This window comes from Vanellus vanellus, assembly GCF_965231255.1.
Source record: "Vanellus vanellus genome assembly, chromosome: 4".
Taxonomy (NCBI): Eukaryota; Metazoa; Chordata; class Aves; order Charadriiformes; family Charadriidae; genus Vanellus; species Vanellus vanellus.
In genome coordinates this window covers 34,388,101-34,412,739 of record NC_138909.1, presented here as the reverse complement: position 1 = coordinate 34,412,739, position 24,639 = coordinate 34,388,101, and the positions used below count along the sequence as shown (strand labels likewise).

The 24,639-nt window shown below is 42.1% G+C and overlaps 1 protein-coding gene across 1 annotated transcript in view; it reads right to left on the bottom strand.

Annotated features, from left to right (window-relative positions):
- Positions 1–358: 358 nt before the first annotated feature.
- The window catches only part of SNCA (synuclein alpha), a 75,694-nt gene continuing 51,413 nt past the window's right edge, over positions 359–24,639 (bottom strand). The window contains exons 4-5 of the mRNA XM_082482661.1: positions 1,955–2,044; positions 359–957 (exon numbers count right to left, since the gene is read on the bottom strand). Coding sequence (XP_082338787.1) covers positions 925–957; positions 1,955–2,044 — 123 coding nt within the window. The 3' untranslated portion in view covers positions 359–924. The remainder of the gene's footprint in view (positions 958–1,954; positions 2,045–24,639) is intronic.

Genomic DNA, 24,639 nt, shown 5'->3' with positions numbered 1-24,639 from the left:
CCCAGCGCTTTAACAACCTTGAAACAGTAATTCTTCAAAGGACCTCATGATTTCCTGATAATCTGCTGCAACCCATTATTAATGGATTCATTGACTCTTGGGTTCTCCTTACAACAGAAAGTTTATTAGCACTACAAATGAATCTGTTTCGTCAACAATTTACTTCAGCTGAGGTACCAGCCCTGATACTTCCGTTCTTCATCCTGGTTTTGGTATAGACTGGGCTTCCTCCAGTTCCTTCACGGGAAGCAACACAGCCCGAATGCTTTAACGTAGGCTTTTGGAGAGGAAAGAAGGTGTTATAAATCATCACTAATTTAGGAGTTGATTTTAATGGGTTACATTTTATTTGCTTCAGTTGAACACCATTATTTACAGACACAAGTTAATAAAACACATCACAAAACAATAAATTTTCAACAGCTAATATTTATAGGTGCATAGTTCATGCTCAATTACTTTTTTTTATATGTATAATACATACACATATATATAAAGCTCTCACAATAAGTCATCTCTGCACAGAAAGAATAGTCATAGGAAACAAATAAAAATTGTATCATAAACAATATCAAATTACTGACAGCCTATCAACAAAACATGTACAGAGTTAGAAATAAGCAGTAGACACTTAGGTGTTTTTATTTAATATTTTCTTTTTTAACTTTTAAACTTGAAGCCACAATATCCACAGCACAACAATGATCCTGCCAACCAGCTTTCATTTCAGCAGGAGGGAAATGCTGAAACAAGGTGGATGCAGTCACAGATACTCCAATCATTGCTGATGGAAGACTTCAAAATACACCGTAAAAACTGTAAAAAAATTTTACGACTGGGCACATTGGAACTCAGCACTTGTACAGGATGGGACGTCTTTAGTAGTTAGTAGATTTCAGGAGATATAAAGGAAGGAAAGGACTCTCATGCTTCAGGTTCATAGTCTTGATACTCTTCCTAATGAGGAGAGCAGAAATCAGTGCTACTAGTATTTTAGATAAATACATCCTACTTTCACTGCCTGTTCTGGTCCTAGTGGATTCAATGCCAAAATATTACGGATTTTCATGTGATCAGGATCTTGCCATTTATTACTATTTTGTCACATCTTCCAGATACTGTATCTTACAAGTTGTGGTATTTACAGGAGAATTAGGCTTTTATAATGGTTAACACACCGTGCAGCTCATGTTGCCAGGAACTCACAAGGCCACCCATGGCAATTAATTTGGAGAGGGAGGAGGACCACCTCTGGGCTGAACAGCACACCAGGTGCTGCAGATACTTGTGTGAGTCAGTAAATCAATTAAACATGTGTTTAACTATGGGTATGCAAGCAGACCCCATAATTTCAGTGACACTCAAGGTGTTAGTGATCAAGCGTGCCTTTAAGTCTTTTACTGGATGTTTTATATCTCTCATTTTCAGCATAATTATCCGCGCTACTGTAAAACTGCCACTCCAACTACCAATGCATCATGCCAGACATTGTAGTAGTAGTGTTTTAGATAGCAGCTGCACGAAAACCAACAAAATAGTTTACTTCCATAATTGCTTTAACTTAAGGGTATAATAATGAATTATTGTGTTTTACAAAGCGTGATGCTTTGATAAATGGCCAAGCTATTAAAACAAACTGTGAAGATGCAATTTCTCACATATCCCATAAGAAAAAGACAGAAGTTTGCTGTGGATTACTCTGAAAACCAGGCACAAGTGTTTTGAAGCACAGACAATATTTTCCCGTTAAACTTCCTCACTATCAAGAAAGCAACGGATTTTCCGATTCCCAGCACTATACCTCTGGGAGATCTTGGCCAAAGAGACTGCATTTCTGCTGTGCCCTTGCAGCTCACAGCACCACCCCGCGCCAGGCTAATGGAACTCAAGGACACAGCCCCCTCCTGTGCCCTTCTCCTACGTGCATTCGCAGCAAATACCGCAACAGATTTACCTCTGGAGGCATTTCGTAAGCCTCATTCTCAGGATCCACAGGAACATCTGTATCATTCACCATTCCCTCCTGCAGGAAACCTTCTTCATTCTACATTTAAAACAGGGAAAGAAAAGTGACAGACTGTAAGTCCTTGCCTCGTCATTTACGCCAAAGCGTGTCTTTCCTCCCCATCAGTGGTTGACTTCTTGGCCTGTCCTTTGGTTGCGGGATGTTGCCAGGGGTTGTGAAGAGCTAGAGGACCTCAGCTCCAGAGAGATCTCCACGTTCCACAGGGGTATCCATGGGAATGACTACTGTCATCTTTCTGAATAGCTAAAGTGCTGATATCCCATTTCTCTCTTGCCATGGAGAGGCCAAGAAGTCAATCTGAATAAAAGACCCGTGCCACCACCGACTTGTCGAATACCTTTGGAAAATATTTTAATCCCACAGAAAACGCTTTGGTCAAGTCATGAAGCAAACCAAAACAAGTTTTTTGGTCCTTAAGAAACTGATCTGGGAAACATAGTTCCGCACAAATTGTTTAAGTAGGTTATCACATTAATTTCTGTTTAACTACTTGGGGGAATACAGACACAGACATGCAAAAGTAGTTGTAAAAGCAGAATTGGGTAGTATCAAGACAAATGAAATAGTAATCCAATCATATATTTTTTAATGTTACAGACACATCAATCCTCTCATAAATCATTGCTTATTTTACTGTTTTAGCCTGTTCACAGTACATTTCAAAGAGGCAAAAAAAGGGAGAACTATTATAACACAGACTATTGCATGCTGTTTTTTTTCCTCTGTTTCAGAACCTAATTGTATTTCAAAAAGCTTTTTTCCTTTAATGGATCACACCTCTATCTGCTTTCTTATGTCAACCAGAATGTTACTCTATGCAGTGTTAGTATATGATACATGGCACTACCCGATATCCAGCTTCTTACACTTTTTTCTGGGCATCTGTTATTGACTATTATAGAAGCGCTTCTATTTTATATAGCAATTTTCATAAGAGCCTCTTGGAATTAATGGGATTGCAATGTTGTAAGGAATAACTTGCTGAGTTAAGATTACTTAAGTGTTGTTCTAGAACTATAGATACTATTTACCGTCTGAAACAAAAACAAATTAGAAAGGAAAAAAAAAACATTCCAACTGGGCCAGTTGGCATGGTTATTACTGCAGAAGTTCACAGAAAAGAAACATGAGTTTTGCCGGAAGAAAGACTGCTGGAGTTTGTCCTGAACTGTAAGAAAATTGGTATGAAAAGAGGCAGAGTAGCTCAGTGGAACTATTGTGACCATGCTGATTTATAACAGTTGCCAATCTAGACAGAAATGCACTAAAAAACAATGACAGACACTCAGGAAGGAACTAACTTAAAAAAAAAATCCCACAGGCTGGTAGCATAGACAGAAATACAAAATTAAGTAAGTCACAAACCAGACTCATGTGGTAATTCTTCAAAGTCTGCAATTTATAGGATAGGGATGCTAAATTAAATTTAGGATATAGATAAAACGAGGATAAGAGAAGTTAAACCTGAAACTCACCTCCGTGAGTTTAACACAAAATAGAAAATCATACGCAAAACAGGTGGCACAAAACCCTCTTTACCTTCACCCAGTATTTATCATGCTTCTGCTGTTCACCATTTGCCACCTATCAGCTCCCTCTGTGGTTTAACCAGGTGATCTTACTCATAATACTCTGTTAGTCACTTACTGCACCTTTCCATGCACAAATTGTGACTTTATCTGCCAAATACGAATCCTGTTCTTCCTTAGTTTGGTCACCTTTTCTGGCACTGATGCATGTGCACGTACACACATTTTTTGCCCTCATCAAAGTCCCTGATGTGCAGAACTTACTTCCATAATGTGGAATTTTCTCTCTAGCTCTTACTTCATACTTTAAAAAGTCCAGTATGAAGATATGTGGTCCCATTTCTTCTCAGTGGGATCAAATATGCTTCTTCCTTTAGAGGTAAACAGTATAGTCCATGTGGAGTCAATGCCTACTGTTCTGCTAACTTCCCTCCACGCACGTGCCTGCTATCAGTTAATGCCCTGTGCTGCTCTATGGCATAGTTAACATGGACAAATTCCAAAAGTCACGGGACACTGATGAATAAGGTTGCCAACATCTTTATTTAGGCCTGTGTCTTCCAGAAGAACTAGTAATTTCGGGTTTTCAACATGACAGATAACTTTTCAAGTACGACATAATCTGAAAAACTGGGCCCAATTACAGTTCTGCCCCAGTTTATCAAAACACTCAAGCTCCTAAGATGATCTGATGTGTTTAACTACCCTGCCTTCTAAACAAATTTTTAGGAGTATTTATGTCTATTTACTTTTATGAGAAGTAGCATAAATCCCTATCAGCTTGGACTGAAATAGCTAAATAGTGTGTGCAATGCAAAAATGTGCACTTTATCTAACGTATCAGCTCTAAGGACCTACAGCTCCTGTCTACTGCTCTCCCGTTTAACCCAAAATATAATTTAATTTCTGCTTCCCCCTATCATTAAGGAACAGCTTTGCCTAACAATTGGTACATCAAGTAAAACTGTGCCTAAAATCAGTCTTGAGGTTGCACGAGGAAGAAAGCATGCAGCTTCATGTTATCTGTAGCAGGAGAACAGATGGCAAGCGAAACTGCCAGGACCATTAGTACCGACGAAGAAAAAGATTTGCCAGCCAAATTTCAAAGAAGAGCTTCAAAGCTCGTATGCTCTTTGTTTGTTAGCGACCTCTGCCACGGGTCCAGACTGTCCATCAGGATTACAGAGAGACAATGCCTAAAAAAGGCTGAATTTATCATCTTCCCAAGTTCCTTCAAGGAGTTTAGGAGGGAGATTCCTCTACAGCTTCAAATAAAACAATCAGCAGCACTAGTAAAATACATCATCAATCACACCACCAGCATTTTTTCAAACAAAGCAAATCACAGGCCATACCAAAACATCAAGGGAACTCTTTGCCTGGCAAAGGCTTATCACCTTTGTCCAGCTGCAAACAGTAACACAAACACCACCTTTCATGTTGATGTCACTGTAGTTCAGATAAGAATGACACTACTCAAGGTCACATTTGTTACATTCAAATATATAGCATAGGTGACCACATCATTTTTAACAGTGGCTCCCTCTGCTACTGATGTACCTTCCCTCCAAACTTAGGGTATCACAAAAGTGAACAAGCACCCCCAGTAACACAAAGCCATCTAAGGTACACCTTATATCATTATTTACTCCCTTTAAAACAAAGAAATGCAATTTTATGTTCTCCTGGTCAACAATTCCATATCTTAATTCAGTTACGGAAGAGGAAAAACACCCAATAGACCAATTCTTGCCTTAGAATGAAAGACACATTTTTCTCTTGAAGCTGCCACCTCTATTCTTAAGACATATAGATGGGCATTTCCAGAGAGAAAGCTTTTTATTAGAAGATCTGAAAAGCTAAACAAAAGCTTCTCAGAGATGAAATCAGTTTTCAACTGGGGAGCGTGAGCTCTTCTGCAGGGAAAACACTTTAAAAAGGGAAAATTGCAACTCATGCAATAAACAAGGTGTTAAAAGAATGGCAAGGTGACGACGCCTGCTTGTTCTTTGAGAATTCCCTCAAGAAAAAGCAAATGCCCACCTATATTTTGGTTTGAAGCACGGTCACTCTGGGCAAGACTTGTATTTCTACATCTCCGGAGTCTTTATGCCCTCAGACCCCACGTTATGGAAAGCAAGCTTTCGTGGCTAGCCAGGGCAGAGCTCAGCACACTGCCGTTCCCAGGTACCGATGGTGGTGTCAGTTTGGGCTGTCAGCCCTCCTGCCTGCTTTGACAGAGCTTTGTGACTACCAGACTTGCCCAGCTCAAGGCCTACGTGCTATCAGTGTGCCTCGCAAGCCCACCCACACCTTCCCTGGGAAGCAACGGCCACGGTGTAGGCCCTCCCACTCAAAGCATGCTGTGCTCTCATTTTGTCGAGCAATTTCTGTCGGTTTATAAACAAAGGGGAGACAGCGTCCCATCATTGTAAACCGGTACACGTGCATGACCCGAGGCACCGGTTCTGACTCACGGAACAGGTACAAAATGACTGGTATACAAGAGTGGCAAAAATAAGATGTGAAGTAGAACTTATTTGCTGCAGTGGCTCCAAAATGTTGTCTCATCCTCCTTTGCTATGGGAATGAATCCTGCTACGCTGTGTGCACGACAGTGTGAAATGACCCACTTTTGCGATAAAATAGTAATCAAACTAATTAAAAACTCTTCCTGAAGATCTGGCCCTGTTTAAATTATATAGTATTTGCCAAAACTTCAGGCCTATTCCTTTCACCAGGAAAACATCACCAAATGGGTTTCTCTTATTTCAGTGATTTTGGTGAAAATTGCACCCCATTCTTTCTCTTCACCCTCTTTTCCACCTTGTGACACTCTTGGTGGAAGGGGAGAGACTGTTTAAGCTCCCCTACACATTGAAAACAGATTGCGTGGTTTGCTCATGGTACCACACCTGTGTCAGCGCCACGTGCTGAAATGGTCACCTTCAGGAGTGTGCATTCAGTCCTCTCAGTGACATGTCTTTGAATGCCAACTTATTGCCATCAGAAATAAATTATTTCATCTCAAGTCATGGATAAAAGTAACTTCAAAAGGAAGCATTGTAATTGCAACTTAGCAGCTGATCTAAGCATTGCAATTTACTATCTCTCTGGCTAGTAACATGTTCTTTTCTTTCCATTATGAATACTGAAGGAGTCTTACAGTCAGGTATATTCTCATGATTACAGAAGACTAATTCCTTCCGAGTGATTCCATATTCTGAGATGAATAAACCAGGCTACTGAAGTGTCAGCTCCTAAAACATTTATACTGGCAAGAGATCACCCTGGAAGTCACTTCCACTCATCACAGAAGTCAGAAGGCACCTCCGGAGATCGTCTAGACCAACCTTCCAGTTCAGAGCTGGGTCGTCTAGAGCAGGTTGTTCAGGGCTGTGCCTGGTTGGGTTTTGACCATCCCCACAGATGGAGACTCCACAATCTTGCTGATAACCTGGTCCAGTGTTTGACTACTCGTGCAGTGAAATAGCTTTTTATTACATTTAAATGGAGTTTCCTGCATTTCAGTTAGTGTCCACTGCCTCCTGCCATTTCACTGGGCACTGCTGATGAGTCTGGATCGATTGCCTTTATGAGATACAGCCATCAGGTATTTATACACATTGATAAGTTCCCCCTACAAACTTTCATATTCATGTTGTTTCCGACCAGCTGCTTTTCCGTCTGTTCTTGAGACACCTATGAAATTTCCCATGCAGATATTGCGGGAGGATTTTTTCTCTAGTAGAAAGGACAATTATATACATAAAAATAAGGTCAGGCTTGCCTCAAACACCTAACAAATTAAAGCACCGTGAGAAGTCATAGTTAATTTCAACAAAATAGATTATTATAAACTCAATGAGCACTGGTGACACCACATCACTTGCCAGTCTGTTATTGAGTGGTTTATAATTATTGACTAGCTGTGAACCAAGATAAGAGGCTCTATTGAAAAAGCAATGAACTAGAATAAGGAAAAAGGTGGTTTACAAGATAATTTTTGTATACCTCTCTTGTAAAGACCTTTAAATTCTCTTTTGGAAAGACCTTTGACAGCTCCAGTGAAATATTCCATCAAAGCATTTTTAACATAGTCCAGTTTGTTGTACGTACATATCACCCAGTACTCAGGGGTTCTTGAAATAAAAATAAGAATATAAAAAATAAAATTAAAAAAATCACATCAAATAGCAATATTACCTTGCAAAATTACCATATGTTGATAGATTAGAGTAAGGGTAGTATTGCCTTATAATGCATTTCCTAACCCTGTGCACACCGAGGACAGAACTGGCAGAGAGGTGGGATGTGATGCTTGGTGAACAAGCCCAAACAGTGCTTTCCCAACTCAACAACAGGAAGGACAGTCCCATCAAGGAATTTGACATTCCCTGCGTTCATCAGCTGAGTAGCTCATCCAGAGAAGCAGCCACGCCTGCTGCCTGCCTGCCTGATAGCCACGGTCATCTACATCTTTGCGAGCCTGGATATTAAGTCTAGCCCAGTACTCGTGAATTATTGAATTTGCTGTTGTTACAGTCTGGATAATTGTACTTCTAATCTGTCTTTCTTACTGCACCATGGTCTAGAGTTAAATTGTTTATCCCTAAAGCTGTTCATCTCGTGCCTGTTATCGCATCCCAAACCTATAATTCAGCAGGGCTGCCTTATGCCCTTACAATTGGTAACTGCGTATCCCTCCAGCCTGACTAAATCTATTTCATTTTGGTATTATGCACCCTGTAAGAACTTTGTTCAGGTACTGTCAGTTATTATATGGTAGAGGTTAAAGAAAATTTTTGGGATTCCTTTTGTATACCCTCAGTTCAGCTGTTACGCGTACTGTCCAAATTCACCTCTTGCTACAAGCTGGATAGCAATTTGCTGTGCCAGTGGGATTAAAATTCCCAAAGAAAATAAGTTGTATTCTTTCTTCTCCATCAAATATCAGGATACTCAGGACCTAAGTGAACAAATAACTGTCTTTTCCACTTGGTAACTTATTTTTTACAGGTATTTTGACCATAAAGCCCAACTTACCCAATGGAAGAAAACCCCTTGAACAAAGCAGCAAATCCCCAACAACATACAAAACAAAGATATGCTAAAATGGCCTCAATTTATTTACTTTCCTAGTCCGAAGGTGTTAAATATGCAGAGCTGACTGGTTATAACTGAGTTGCCAGGTCAGCTTAGGATGGTCTAAAGCTCCCGCTCACTCATTGCAATAGTCTGTGCCTCCAAGCCTCAACTATGAATGGCAAAGCACCAGCAGCAGTCCAGTGGTTTTACTCCAGAGATACAGAGAGAAGACATATCTGTGCACTAGCCAGAAAGAAGTAAACTGTTTTAATTACCCCTAAGCTAAACACCTAAGTGAAGGAAATGATGAGACAGCATTATGTGTGAAGGAAACTAGTTATTCCAGTGCACAACTCACTCTGAGTACCAATAATGAAATGGGACTACTGTCCTCCTTCTCCTTAAATGAAGAGTGGAAGTGAAGAAGAGACATTTAGTTAAACAAATAAATGCCAGCACAATAGCACAATTCCAATGAAAGGCGAACATAGTGCCTGCAAATGCTACAGGGTGCATTTTGATCCATGTTTTTATGCCCTTCAGTTGGCAATGACAAAAGCGAAAAGAATAAAGACTGAGGCCGATGGAGAGAGGAACAAATGTGAAGACTGTCTAAGTGTCTGTGGTTACAGGCCCATCTTGGTGTCTATAAATAGCTGGAAATACTTGCTGTTTACAATGATTTATGAACTGTTGTAAATTCCTAGAAAAACAAATTTTAATACAACTTAGATTGTGTATACTTTTGTTTCCTTCCTTTAAAATTCCCCATTTACTATTACTTGTAAAGATGAGACTCAACTCGGTTCAGAGTACAACAGGAATATTTCTGTGAGCAATCAACTTCCTTAAACTCAGATTCATGTTCTGCGTTAACCAGGCTGGTAAATTACCTAATTAGAGCTGCTGGTATGTTGTTATTTGCTGATAAATGGATGTGGATTACATGGAGAACCTACCCATCACCCAGGTCAGGCCAGCAGGTCATATGAGTTCTAAGGTGATGGACACGCATATTAATTACAGGTGACTTAAAATAACAGGTTGCCTAGGGGCTGAGTCAATGTGCCATCACTAATGCATGTAAACGCATCCAGAACACACAGTCCTTTCAGCTTCCTCCTTTTCAGCTTCCCAAACCTATGGTGATACTGAAAACTCCACAGGCAGGGAAAGAAAAAGCTAGAGCTTACCATTTAGAAATACTAAAGTAATTCCTAATTGCAAAATAGTGGGAATGCTACACACTAACTAAACCTCACATCAGGGCAATGTGGTCACAGCTGAGCCTCACTTGATCTTCTCCTGAACAAGGTAGAAAAGCATAGGTCAATAAAAATATTTTAGGGTAATTGATCTGCTTGAGCAATATCCACTATCAACATCATGATTTACATTCTCAAACCTCAAGTTTCAGAGAGCAGTTTCAAAGAAATCTTGAGTCCAGTAATACCACTATTTTCAATAAGGATTTGAAGGAAGGATCTGTACACTCGGTCTTATGCATTAAGAAGGAACAATAAACAGCCTGCGTTTATTTTACTACATAGTTCAAAGATACCACGACAAAACTAAGTAAGTGACTGAAATAAATAAGATGCAGCTCATTAGGAAAAGGTGTTAATATGCTGCACTTGGGCACTCACTAAATCAAAGAGGAAGGGCAAATGGTGCACAGAAAAGAATTACAAAGTCAAAGAAAAATGTAAGCCAGCAATATCATGGTACTGCAAAAAGGCAAGCCATTCTGTTAACAAGGCCTATGAGGTAAGCTACTTGGTCTAATCCAGCCCAAGGGTGTCTTCTCCTGAATACAGAATTCAGCTTACACAATGCACTTTGCTGGGGATGTTGGGAGATCCCAAAGGAGAATGATTGTATCCTGGAACAGAGAGGAAAGATGAAGGAACCTGTCAGGAAAGCGTAAGTGAACCAGGTTTATATAATCCTAAAGGAATCACCTTAATTACAAATCTTTGAGAACAGCCTGGCCCTACGTCTGTCAGGAGCTCCATGGGATTAGCTAAACCCATCTGTTTCCCTGCAGCAATGGAGGATTCTCCAATCTGTACGAACCCAACACCAAGAATGACCTCCAAGGATGATACCTGAGCTTTGTCTTCATTAAATAAAACTAGAACATAATGATACATGATCTTGACTGATCACATTAACTAAAACAATGGTACACATCAGCTTTGCAGTCAGCACAGAAATGAGCAACCTTGTTCAGATTTGGCTTCATTAAGTCAGTAAAGATGATTTTAAACAGCATGGTCCCGGTCAAAGCTGCAAAGTTATTTTACCATACTTTATTTAAAACTGTCTGAATATCATAAATACATTCCAACATTACACACATTTTTAGTGCAGATAAACTCCAGATGTTATTGTATAGACTCCATGAATACATATTCTCTTTCCTAAGAGATAAAATTAAAGGAGGAAAATAAGTTCCCCCTAAAAGAATTCTCCACTCATGCAAACAGTTCATTCAATGCTGTATTATCTAAAAGAGCAATCTCTAACCCATAGTTATTTCTCTCAGTCTTAGAAAAAGACCAGCCACCCTCTAGCATCATGAACAGCATGAGTTCCCACGCTGTTACACACGGCCCCAGAGACAGCACACATTTCAGTTCTGTACTCCATCTTCTGTGAGTGTATTCACAAAGCACTGAAGTAACTGCGCTCATTTCCAAGGAAGTTTTTAAAGAAAGAGACAGAGATCTCTACAGGTAGTGGGAAGAGGGTAGGGTTTTCTCCCTTTCGCTTTTCTCTATGGCCTTTGGAAGGAAGGGCAGACCGCTCAGGAGGACTACAAAGAGGTAGTGAAGCAATGCAGGGAAAAAATCAGAAGGGCCAAAGCTCAGCTAGAACTAAACCTGGCTACTGTTGTCAAGGACAACAAAAAAAGTTTCTATAAATATATTAGCAATAAAAAGAGGACCAAGGATAATATCTGTCCTCTAGTAGATGGGGCCGGTAACGTAGTAACCAAGGATGAGGAAAAGGCTGAGGTACTTAATGCTGTCTTTGCCTCAGTCTTCAGCAGTAGGACCAGTTGTTCCTTGAGTTCCCTGACCCCTGAGCTAGAATACAGGGATGGGGAGCAGAATGAAGCCCCTGTAATCCAAAGGGAAATGGTGAGGGACCTGCTTCAGCACCTGGAGGTGCACAAATCTATGGGGCCGGATGGGATCCATCCAAGGGTACTGAAGGACCTGGCGGAAGTGCTCACCAGGCCACTCTGCATCATTTATGAACAGTCCTGGATAACTGGGGAGGTCGCAGCTGACTGGAGGTTGGCAAATGTGACACCCATCCATAAGAAGGGCCGGAAGGAGGATCCAGGGAACTACAGGCCAGTCAGTCTGACATTGGTGCCTGGGAAGGTCATGGAGCAGATCATCCTCAGTGCCATCACACGGCACATGCAAGAGAACAGGGTGATCAGGCCCAGTCAGCATGGCTTTGTGAAAGGCAGGTCAAGCCTGTCAAACCTGATCTCCTTCTATGACAAGGTGACCCGCTTAGTGGACGAGGGAAAAGCTGTGGATGTTATCTACCTGGATTTTTGCAAGGCTTTTGACACCGTTTCCCATAGCATTCTCCTGGAGAAACTGGCTGCTCATGGCCTGGACAGGTGTACTCTTCGCTGGGTAAAAAACTGGCTGGATGGCCGTGTCCAGAGAGTGGTGGTAAATGGAGTTAAATCCAGTTGGTGTCCAGTGACGAGTGGTGTCCCCCAGGGATCGGTGCTGGGGCCCGTTCTCTTTAATATCTTTATCAACGATCTGGATGAGGGGATCGAGTGCACCCTCAGTAAGTTCGCAGACGACACTAAACTGGGGGGGCGTGTTGATCTGCTTGAGGGTAGATTGGCTCTGCAGAGGGATCTGGACAGGCTGGACAGATGGGCTGAGGCCAATGGTATGAGATTGAACAAGGCCAAGTGTGGGGTCCTGCACTTGGGTCACAACAACCCCATGCAGCGCTACAGACTGGGGGCGGAGTGGCTCGAAAGCTGCCTGGCAGAAAAGGACCTGGGGGTGTTGGTGGACAGCCGGCTGAGCATGAGCCAGCAGTGTGCCCAGGCAGCCAAGAAGGCCAACACCATCCTGGCCTGCATCAGGAATAGTGTGGTGAGCCGGACTAGGGAAGTAATCATCCCCCTGTACTCGGCACTGGTGAGGCCTCACCTCGAGTACTGTGTTCAGTTTTGGGCCCCTCACTACAAGAAGGACATTGAGGTGTTGGAGCATGTCCAGAGAAGGGCTACAAAGCTGGTGAAGGGTCTGGAGGACAAACCTTATGAGGAACGACTGAGGGAACTGGGGTTGTTTAGCCTGGAGAAGAGGAGGCTGAGGGGAGACCTTATCACCCTCTACAACTACCTGAAAGGAGGTTTTAGAGAGATGGGAGCTGACCTCTTCTCCCTGGCGACAAGTGATAGGACAAGAGGAAATGGGTTCAAGTTATGTCAAGGCAGGTTTAGATTGGATATTAGGAAGCATTTTTTCACTGAAAGGGTTATTAAACATTAGAATAGGTTGCCCAGAGAGGTGGTGGATTCACCATCCCTGGAGGTGTTTAAGAAAAGGGTAGATGAGGTGCTTAGGGACATGGTTTAGAAGTGGTGGTGTTTTTATCAGGGTAGGTTAATGGTTGGACTTGATGATCTTAAAGGTCCCTTCCAACCTCACTAATTCTATGATTCTATGATTCTAGAGCATGAGTGGATAAGCTAATGCAATCAGCACTGACTCATTCGCTTTTACTCTCCAGCACGTTGAGCTGTGGGCTGACAGGCAGTGTGGTCACCTTCAAAGGCTGTAACTGATTGACAGGACGTGCTGTTAGTGAAGTGGTTACCCTTCGGTTATTATCAGTGAGCATTCCTCTAAAGCGTTCCTTCAATTCCGACCTATTACAGCACTTTACCTAGCTGGGGAATTTTAAAATGTTTCTTCTAAGGAAGAAAGCATCACTTGCTCTGAAAAATGCCTGCAACAATTATTTGAACTATAAAGGTTTCAGGAGTATTTCCTGCAATTGTGATCTATTCACCAGCAGATCAAACACAACAAAAGACCAGAGAGTCAGCCTGCATGTTAAAATTTATATTCCTGAAGTGTACCTCTTCACGTAGAAGCAAGTATACAACAATTCTGAGCTTTTACTTGCATTGAGAAAGATTAATTCACAGTCCAGTAGCATGAAACACAAACATCACAAACATTTCTTCAGCTTTTTCTTCTCCTGCAGAAGAACAAGTAATTCTTTTTAACTAAGTGGAAAGAATTATTTAATAAAATTTACTTAGCAGGGTGTAGAAGGTGAGGAGACTCTTAAAAGACTAGTACCTAAGTATACAATACTTGAATATCTGAGTTTTCTTCCCCTCCTCCCCAGCACTGTTACTCTTATCTTTGCTTTTCATTTCTGGCTTAGATAAAGGAAAACATCAGACTGAAGTCTGCTATCCTCTACACTGCATGACAGTGGAGTTGAAAGCCAAACAACCAGGCCAAATTTCTGCTCTTATCAGTGTCAACGTAAGCCTGGTGTAACTCTTCACCTCACTAAACCACTTTTGTGCTCATACCTGTACCACTGAGAGTGCCCTGTCTTTATGATCCTCTTTTTCAGACATCTGCTGCTGTTCCAAAAGGGATACATACCATAAAAATCTTCACTTCTTCATCTACAGAAATTTATAAGAGTGCGAGTTTGGATGGCCTTGAGCAGTCACCTAAGTCGCACCTCTGCTTTAGGCAGGTTCAGCTTTCCCTAAATCATTCCCAACAGATGTCTGGGAAAAGCCACCTCAAAAGCCTCCAGTGACAATTGCATCGCCATGCAATCTATTCCTGCACTTAATTACTGTTACCATTAGCATCTTTCCTGGTGCCTAACCTTGATCTCCCTCACTATCATTTAGTGTCATATTTCGAGTCCTGTTCCCAGTGGCCACAGTCCCCTTTCTCTCTGTAGCAAGGGTTTGATACTAGAAAACTGGAAAAACTGTTATCCTGACTCATTTCAGTCTTCTCTGGACTAGCCCAGCTCGTTCTGTCCACACAATACAGTTAGGAAAAACCTGTTGAGCATCCACTACCCGGTATCTCTGGTGCTCATTTATGAGAACTGCACACAAGGTTAAGTCTTGCTAGAGTTGGGATGCGGCTGTTTGGTGTTTGGAGCAGAGTCAAGCAGGGCAGAGACGCTGCTCATCAGGCTGGTAGAGGAAAAGGAGGGCAAGCCCCAGCGGTGGCTAACGTCAGAAAACTACCTGAACCAGCGTGGGCTGATGATCTCCTCAGCCATAGATGGAGCTTCAAAGGAGAATTGTTCCTCCACTGTTTTTACCAGAAAGAGCCTTCTATTAATAAACTCCGTCAAACCATTTGAAATTAAAATGCAGAGCTGCTTTTAAAGGATCAAAGAAGCATAGAAAGTTAGTTGTCAGAATTGTTAGAACGACACTTTCCCTCTGGTCCTTTCTTATTATTAATCACAGTAGCTGCCCAAACTTCATCTGCTAAGCAGGGGTCTGCCCTCTGCACCCGGGAATGCACTGGTAGTCACAGCATAGCAACACCCATAAATTGCTACAATTCACAAGAAGCGGTTGGTCCCACAGCCACAAGGAGCATAAGGAAAGGGAAATATCCTCTTCTCCACATCTGCTTTTATGGCTTGAGAGAGGGGACTCTAATACTCCAGCCACCACCCCACTAATATTTAAGCATACAAGAGGAAAAAATGATGCATACACACCATACAGGTAGCACACAAGAAAAGCAGTTCAGGCTTCATTCTGTTCACTACATCCAGAGCAGCAGGTAAAAACACGTTTCTGTCAGGAAATTCTGAGTGAAATACTGCTGAGCTATTGCACTCATTACACCCTCTACTTTGGGACTAAATAGCAAAACCAAAACCAAACCACTTTTCTTCAAATTCATGGCATAACAGTGAGCTACATGTGATTTGCAGAAGTTCAGATGAAGTTGAGGAAGAATAATTTCATGCATGTCATGCCAATGAGAATGATTATCGAAGCTTATTCTATAGAGATGACGGTGCTCAGTTAAAACAGAGGAGGAATTGAGAGAACACGTGTGGCAAATCAATTACAGTCGCTACAGCTCTTTCTCCAACAAGTCACATGCACAGTTCCTGCAATGAACATTGATATGCTGCCCAGAACAATACATCATCTTCAGCATTTAGGTTCTCCCTGTCATAGAGCCCTTTCATATCTTCAGTACGAGGATGATGCAAAAAGACTGGCAGAACCAGTCCATGCTTCAGAAAAAGATGGTGCATTTATGATAAGACTCCCTGTGATTTGAAAACACCACAAAACCCTATCTGCTACCAGCCATAAAGATGTTTCTCTACACGTATTGCTTGGTGAACATTTAGATAAGAACAAGTGCCAGCTCTTGAGAATCACCCATGCAGAACTGAACACAAACAACACACTTGCATGATTGCCACAGCCGGATGCCCCAGTGTTTGCAAATGCTGAAGCAATATCAGTTAGACACCCAGCTAGTGAATTTATGGGCAAATGTCATCTTAGAAATGAGCCATGCTAGAAAATACATATGTGGAACACAAGGCTAAAAGTAAATGTAGTTTGCCATGAACAAGCTAAATGAAATTCAGCAGTACGCTGTATCATCATCTTTTAATCATGATTTCCAAATCGTTTTGTTTCAGTTATCTGACGATAACTATTTGTGCATTCCCATCATAGGGGTATTTCAACAGCTGTCATTAAAGTGTGATCATTTTTGTAGTGGTTCAGCATAAAGCCAGTTGATGTGTTTACTCTTTCATAATAAGCATTGTTCAACAAGCAGACTCAATGAGAAACCATACTGAAAAATAACAGTGATTTCTGCTGTATTATGTGTATCATTTCTGTAAGAGCAGGCAACAAACTGACTGATTCTTATTCTTCGGTTTAGTTGCCAAACTGTCAATAATTATCCAAGAAAGGCAGTGGTATTGGAAATTGCACCAGCAACTGCTCTAATGTTATTAATCTCTTTCCTATACTTGCAACATTCCAAACATATATGTGCAAAATATGGATGCTTTGTGGGCTACATTTACCAAAACAGGAGACACTTCTGCCAGGATGTGCCTTGGACCATCTAGCATCCTCAGAAAGCTAAGTACAGAATAATAGCTAGTACCGCAAATATTCTGAAGCATTTTTCTGAATGGATTATTGCAGAAAAGGAATCCAACACATTCTTTGCAACAAGAAATGTATACTGTATGTAAGCAATCTGCTAAAAGAAGCTTAAAATAACTTTACTAATGAAATCTTAAAAGCTGATGTACTTCAACTTGAATTATTTTTATGCATTTAAAATCATATAAGCCCTGATTCAGCAAAAGATTTCCAAGCATACGCTAAAGCAAGTAGTTAGTTCCATGGAAGTCACAGCTTTTACATAGGTTTAATACTAAAATAATGCTGTAGTGAACCAAGAACTAACTGCAGAAATCCAAAGTGTTTCAAGTGTCAATGAACAAACTACGTAATATGATAAGGTATGATGTCTTTGAAATCTGATGCAAACTATTTTTATCTAGCGAGATAGACAGACTTGGCATTTATCCATCTGTAATTCCCCAAATTAAATCAGTGCCAAGAACTCTTCTACTGTACACACAATGCAATACTGTACTCCCATATAAAGGGACAGCATTCAAGCGAAGTCTGTTCCTAATACATGTTCCGATACTTCTGTAGAAACCAAGATTTACGTAAGTCAAAGCAGACTTTGGAAACAATATTCCCCCAACAACTACTCACTGCAGAAACAGAACCCCTTCAGCAATGAAGTTATTTTTTTATACTGCTGCTGATTATCTTGCACAAAAGAAAAATGCTCCAGCGCTTTGTGTTGTGTGGGTGATGCTCCCATTTCCCAATTGAGTTAGGCCCAACGTTTTTAGCAGGAGTAAGGTATTCTAAATTGGCTCCTATCAGTACAGTGACTCAGTGATCACTGCGCAAGTGGGAGGACTTCAAGCATTTGACATTGCTTCTCATATTCTTGCTGTCACAAATGCAAATGTTAGAGAATTTAAACTCATTTTTATCTTGTCGTTTTAAATTCCTAAAAGGGACCTTTGATCATTCAGCAGCCTGTTAAATATTGAACAGTCAGGAAGAAAGGATTTTTTTTTTCCTTCCATGATTGTTTAACTGGTTTCAAATCTAATACTAATTCCTTCATGTGAATACAATGTCTCACCATTTGCCCATTTCTCCAGCAAAAAAAAAAAAGATATCCTAAAATTAAAAATTGATCTGTCTCCTCAACTTCAATGAAAAAAGAAGACAGAATTAATATAAACAGACAGAAGACAGGGTTGTGAACCCCACGAGCTACACAATCTGTATGCACAGAACATATGTATGTTTTGGGGGCTTCTATGAAATAAATTTAAATTACTGTGTCTCCTTTCAAAGCTAAGTGCCTTGTGCATGGTGGCTGGAGACACGCTCAACTCATTGAACGCAGAATTAACACCACCCTCTTCAAAAGTGTAGGATGCCAGTCCTGCAGGTACCAATACCCTAAAGCACATGAATATGTTCATCCCGTTGAAGTGCATATGACCGGTTTTCATCGTAATACTAATCACACACAATAAGAATATGGGTCTCTTTAACCGATGAGCTGAAATTAAACACCTGGGAGCATTGAGATGTAACCAGCCCTGTTGCTCAGGCTCACCTCTGTTAGCAGCCTAAGGAGAGATGGCTCCTCCGCCCTCCCACGCAAACCCTCTCCTGTGCTTGTTAGCGTGTCTGTTATATTAATGACTCATCCACATCATAAAGCACCAGTTTAGACTCTTCATTAATCACCTTAAGCACGCTGGCTTCTGCAGTTTGCTCAGAGTCCCCGCTCTATGAATAATTCAGGCTTCAGCCTTACAACCACAGGGAAGGAGTTGGTGGGTCAGGCCTTGTACTTCAGCAGTGACTTTGGAACTTCACAGAAAGCACCTTTCGGTCATAAGCCCTTTTTCTTCAGCGCAGTGTTGGGTACCTCCTGGATATTTGTTACCAGCCAAAATACTGCCTTCAAAATGTGACTGTTAAATTGCATGGGTGGCCACTGCAGGTGGTCACCGCTGGTGCAGTCCCAGTGACGTGCTTGTACGGACAATTAGTCCTGTACCACAGCCCAGCCTATGTTTCCTGTAGAGAAAGCACTGACTAGCTTGTTCAACAGTATGAAAAACCTAGAGCAAATAACGAATGCACTGCACTACAAACTGAATTATCCTTCAGGGGAAGAAAAAAATGTCCCTTGAAATATTCTGCAAAAGGCACTGTATGTTTTATGAGAATGAGAAAGCCATCTCTAGAGGTCCCTTCCAACTCTGAAACTCCGTGACTTTTTGGCCAAGTCTGTGTTCTTTTAAGAGTGGTTCAGAATTAGTAACATTGAGGAGCCCAGCTGGAGGCACTTTAGAAATACCTATTTTAGGGCACTTCTAATTAATCTCAAATTAGACACCCTGAAGTTAGAATCCTAATTATGGGTCAACTCAACAATAGCCTTGGACAGTGTCCTAGTTTTTAATGCTAAAATGACATCACTTATTTTATTGCTGCTGAGAAGGAAGCAGAGTAATTAGTTGTTGCTCTTTAAAAACATAACAGGAGAACCAGCAATTTAAGTTTCCTTTACCTAGAAATAGTAAAAGTTGTAGAGTTCCCTGCAAATAAAGCTTCACTGAATTGCTTTCCATGCTGCCAAGGATGGGCTCCTATTGCACAGGGAGTAGAGGTTGATGGGAGAAAACTGCATCATTAAAAAGCTAAAATGGGTATGCCATTCCACTTTCTCTAGGAAACACTGCTTCTCCACATTCATAGCCTCGGGGACAGAGTAAGAACACCCCATTTGAAGGCAACCTTCCCTCCAGTCGCTTCAGAGAAGGGAATAAAATAACCAGGACAAGCCTACATGAACAAACAAAAAACCCCACCCAAAACTAAACCAAAAGATAAAAAAAACTACCTAGAAGTGAAATACCATGGTTTATTGAAAAATCTAGTTATCCTCCCACCCTAACCCTAACGGCCGGAAAGTAGAGGCCAGAAAGTGAAGGCCGGAGGCCGGAAATTGGAGGCCAGAAAGTGGAGGCCGGAAAGTGGAGGTCGGAGGCCAGAAAGTGGAGGCTGGAGACCGAAAAGTGGAGGCCCGAAAGTAGAGGCCGGAGGTCGGAAATTGGAAGCCAGAGGCCGGAAAGTGGAGGCTGGAAAGTGGAGGCTGGAAAGTGAAGGCCGGAGGCTGGAAAGTGGAGGCTGGAAAATAGAGGCCGAAATTGGAGGCTGGAAAGTGTAGGCTGGAAAGTGTAGGCTGGAGGCTGGAAAGTGGAGGCTGGAAAGTGGAGGCTGGAGGCCGGAAAGTGGAGGCCGAAAGTGGAGGCCGGAAAGTGGAGGCCGGAGGCCAGAAAGTGGAGGCTGAAAAGTGGAGGCCGGAGGCCAGAAAGTGGAGGCTGGAAAGTGGAGGCTGGAGGCCAGAAAGTGGAGGCTGGAAAGTGGAGGCCGGAGGCTGGAAAGTGGAGGCTGGAAAGTGGAGGCCGAAATTGGAGGCTGGAAAGTGGAGGCCGAAACTGGAGGCCAGAAAGTGGAGGCCGAAAAGTGGAGGCCGAAAAGTGGAGGCCGGAGGCCAGAAAGTGGAGGCTGGAAAGTGGAGGCTGGAGGCCCGAAAGTGGAGGCCGGAAAGTAGAGGCCGGAGGCCAGAAAGTGGAGACTGGAAAGTAGAGGCTGGAGGCCGGAAAGTGGAGGCCGGAAAGTGGAGGCTGGAGGCCGGAAAGTGGAGGCCGAAAGTGGAGGCCGGAAAGTGGAGGCCGGAGGCCAGAAAGTGGAGGCTGGAAAGTGGAGGCCGGAGGCTGGAAAGTGGAGGCTGGAAAATGGAGGCCGGAAAATGGAGGCCGAAATTGGAAGCTGAAAGTGGAGGCTAGAAAGTGGCGGCCGAAAGTGGAGGCCAGAAAGTGGAGGCTGAAAAGTGGAGGCCGGAGGCCAGAAAGTGGAGGCTGGAAAGTAGAGGCCGAAATTGGAGGCTGGAGGCCGAAATGTGGAGGCTGAAAAGTGGAGGCCGGAGGCCAGAAAGTGGAGGCTGGAAAGTGGAGGCTGGAGGCCCGAAAGTGGAGGCCGGAAAGTAGAGGCCGGAGGCCAGAAAGTGGAGACTGGAAAGTAGAGGCCGAAAGTGGAGGCCGGAAAGTGGAGGCTGGAGGCCGGAAAGTGGAGGCTGGAAAGTAGAGGCCGAAAGTGGAGGCTGGAAAGTGGAGGCCGGAGGCTGGAAAGTAGAGGCCGAAAGTGGAGGCCGGAAATTGGAGGCTGGAGACCGAAAAGTGGAGGCCCGAAAGTAGAGGCCGGAGGTCGGAAATTGGAAGCCAGAGGCCGGAAAGTGGAGGCTGGAAAGTGGAGGCCGGCGGCCAGAGGCTGCAGGGGGGAAACAACAAACCTAATTTGCATAATTAATTGGCTTATTTGCATAACGAGGAGCTAATTAATTAATGGGTAATTGGGTGGGCAATTCCTGTAATAGGTTATTAGTATTCAGCTGTGAGCGTGGATGTCATGGTGGATACTGTGTTGGGAAACTTTAGAAATAATAAGTGCAGCATTGCACTCGAAAGAGCATGCACACGGCCAGCCACCTTTCCTACATAAATTTTCTTCATTTTCTGATAACTGCCACTAAGTCTGCCCTTTAGGAGTACTGCTATAGCATGTGTCTAACACAGCCTATTATGCTTATGCTTCATTGATGTTCCTACAGCTACTAACACTCGTAAACAGGCTCTCAAACCCATGCTCGATGGACACAAACTCTCACAAATCACCCTCAAGCACACAGAGCTCAATAACCAATCACAGTCACATACACACACGATCAACAACACTCAGCCACGTTCCACCATGCACAGCTGTGCTCTGACATATACATGCTCTGCAACTGAGTCGCACATGCCCCTCTACCCACCCGAGTCCCAAATCCACCAAAAAACAAACAGGAGCAGGATGAGAACAAACAATATTAATTGCAGATGCAGACAACAAACTTCTGGCATTTATTCAACCGATGGACCTCCTGGGCTCGTAATGGCCATTGCCCTTCCTCACTGCTCACACTGACACCTTCTGCACACTACTCCTCGCACCTCACTGAGTCCTACTACTGTCTTCCTAGCAGCACTCCTACATTACAGACGCTCTCCAGCCCTGGGAGCCATCTCCACATTTTGCATTAACTTGGATGGGGCCACAACTACTAAATGAACTCCCTCATCTGCACCTACTTTGACTTAGTACTCATCCAAATACCCACATCTACCTTCCTTGACCCCCAATGCAACTTCATTACCCGTACCAGCCCTAGCTGACACTGACAAACAATAACAACTTACATCCAGGTTGTGGGAAGTAGCGTTGACTTTTGGCAGACTATTGCCGTTTTCTCCCGCATCCCAGCCACCACTAGATTAGATTCGCAGCTCCTTCTTTATATCCCTTTCAATTTCAATTCACCATTTCTTAATTATTTCTATAACATCATCATTATATTCCATTTGACAAATTACCTTTTTTTGTTAACACTAACTACAAAGTAACTTGGCCTCATACTCTAGATTAAAACAGGTTTTGCATAAATAAACACCAGGGCCAAGCACACTGTTAGCAAAAACTAACAAGGTGTAACTGATGTAAATTTATGTCCACCCGTCAGTTAGCCCAATATGTTTGTTCTCCGTGAAAACTTCAAAACTGCTGTCAATCATGCAGACAACCCAAGTTGCACTGATAAGTGTAACATTTGATAGAGAGTTTAGAGTGCAGACACAGTAGCACAAGTAACTTGATAGATATTTAAGTGATGCATCGAGGCTGTACCACTCCTTGACATATCACTTTCTTAAAATATGTATTTTCTAGGTACGTAAAACCACACATTTGGCAGGTGTACATCAGAGCAGTTGTGGCACTGACTTCAGACCCCATGTTCAATCACTTACCTACCATGATGGATCTTATCTACCGAGACTGTAATTTGCCCCATATCATTGCAACTCTAAAAGCAAAATTCATTAAGGCTACAAACCTTCTTGGAGAGGCTTTCATACAGTTCTAACCAAACACTCAGATGTAAGATTTAGTTAACTGGAATATAGACCGCTGACACAATTTCAGAGGAAGACTGGTCAATCATACAGTCACAGCATCATTTGAATTCTCCCAGTCCATACACATTAAAGAACTGAGACGGTCCTCATTAGGCATAACTGTTCAACTCCACTGTGCGAAGGCAGACAATTTTGGTAGGCACTCGGTTCTGAATGATCCTGGTTGTTCTCCTGAAAACAGACGCTGCTCCACAGCACCTGATGGAGGTTTGGTTGTACACAAAGCAAAATTAAATTCATTAATTAGTTTATACAGTGAACTCACCAATGGAAAATGATAGAAAAACTCAGGAACTCTATTAACATACAAACCAAAGTTCACATTAATGAATACAGACAGAGGACCATGACAAAGAAAAGGCAAATATTTTCTTAATATTATAAAGATGAGGAACCTCTCCAATGTTGAAGGAAAAGTAACTTCTATTAGTTGAAGTTTAATGATGAGAGTGATCCTAGGAGAGGAAATGCCTATTTTGTCCATCTGTGAGGGCTCATATTGCAGCTGTTCATCGCTTCCTGGGCTTTACTCTGTGGAAAATAATCATCACGTGGAAATCTAGTGTCTCTTTTCTCAGTAACCGCGGCTGGAACAGTTATTTAGACATTAGGTTTTGGGCTTGTGCGGCCTAGTAACAATTCCTTATTTTTATCTTCTTATATTACATCCATCATAACCGCTTTTCATTGAGACAGAATTGAATGGTTGCATTTTATTTTATTTTGTTTTATATCTGGTGAGCAATTTTCACCTCCAGATTATAAAACTGAGCTTTTGCAGTGCTAATGCTTGTCTGAGAAGTTTCAGAGCATAAACACAGAGGAAAAGAAAATACTATAGTGATACACATTTGTTTGGGAGGGATACAGATTTTATAACAATGGGCCAGGAAAAAGTAGGTGTCATTGAACAGTCAAGGCAGATTGTTTGCAGCTTTATCTGAAAGCTTTACAGCACCAACTGATTTGGTAACCCAGTTGTCACTCTCCAATGAGCAACTAGAAATGTTTAATTTCAGGAATATTCCCCTGTGGTGTGACAGGCAAGAAAAATTGAAATAAATGACCTTCTGAATATAAAAAATAAAAATAATATTTAAAAAAAAAATCAACATAGCAACCCAGACATCAACTGAAAAAGCTTGCTCGTATCTTTTGGGGCACTGATTCCCAGGCAGTTGGTTAACTTCAGCTCAAGTGGTCTGTTTCAGCCAAGCCAAAGGCACAGATCTTCACGTATGGCTCTCTCCACAAAGGAAGAGGAAAGCTTCTTCCCTGACTACAGCTGCCAGACTGAACCGACAAAAGCCTATAACACCACTAAGACTGGATGTACCAGGCTAAGTGGGTAATTCCCTAGCAATTGTGTCTTGGAAACACCACTCAAGTGTCTGCAGCTAGCCTAAAGCAAGTGTTCATTCCTCCTCTTGCCTGCTTAAATAAATACCTTTCTGGCAGGGATGTGGCTGAGCACAAACAAGAAAACAACCTACTTTTATACACGCTACATACGAGTGATACATGTTGCTGTGAGACAATAGCCTGGGACTTGAGCTCAGGGCAGCAAGGAGCAGCCCACAGCTGACAGAACTCCCAACCCAGCTGAGCTCATGTCTCAGGTGTATTTCAGGCAGAAAAGCAAAGCCATTTTGTTTCCCCTTCTGCTTTTGATTACTTTTTTTTTTTTTTTTTTTTTTTTTTTTTTTTTTTTTTACACTTTAGGATCACCAACTGCAAATCCAGCAGCCA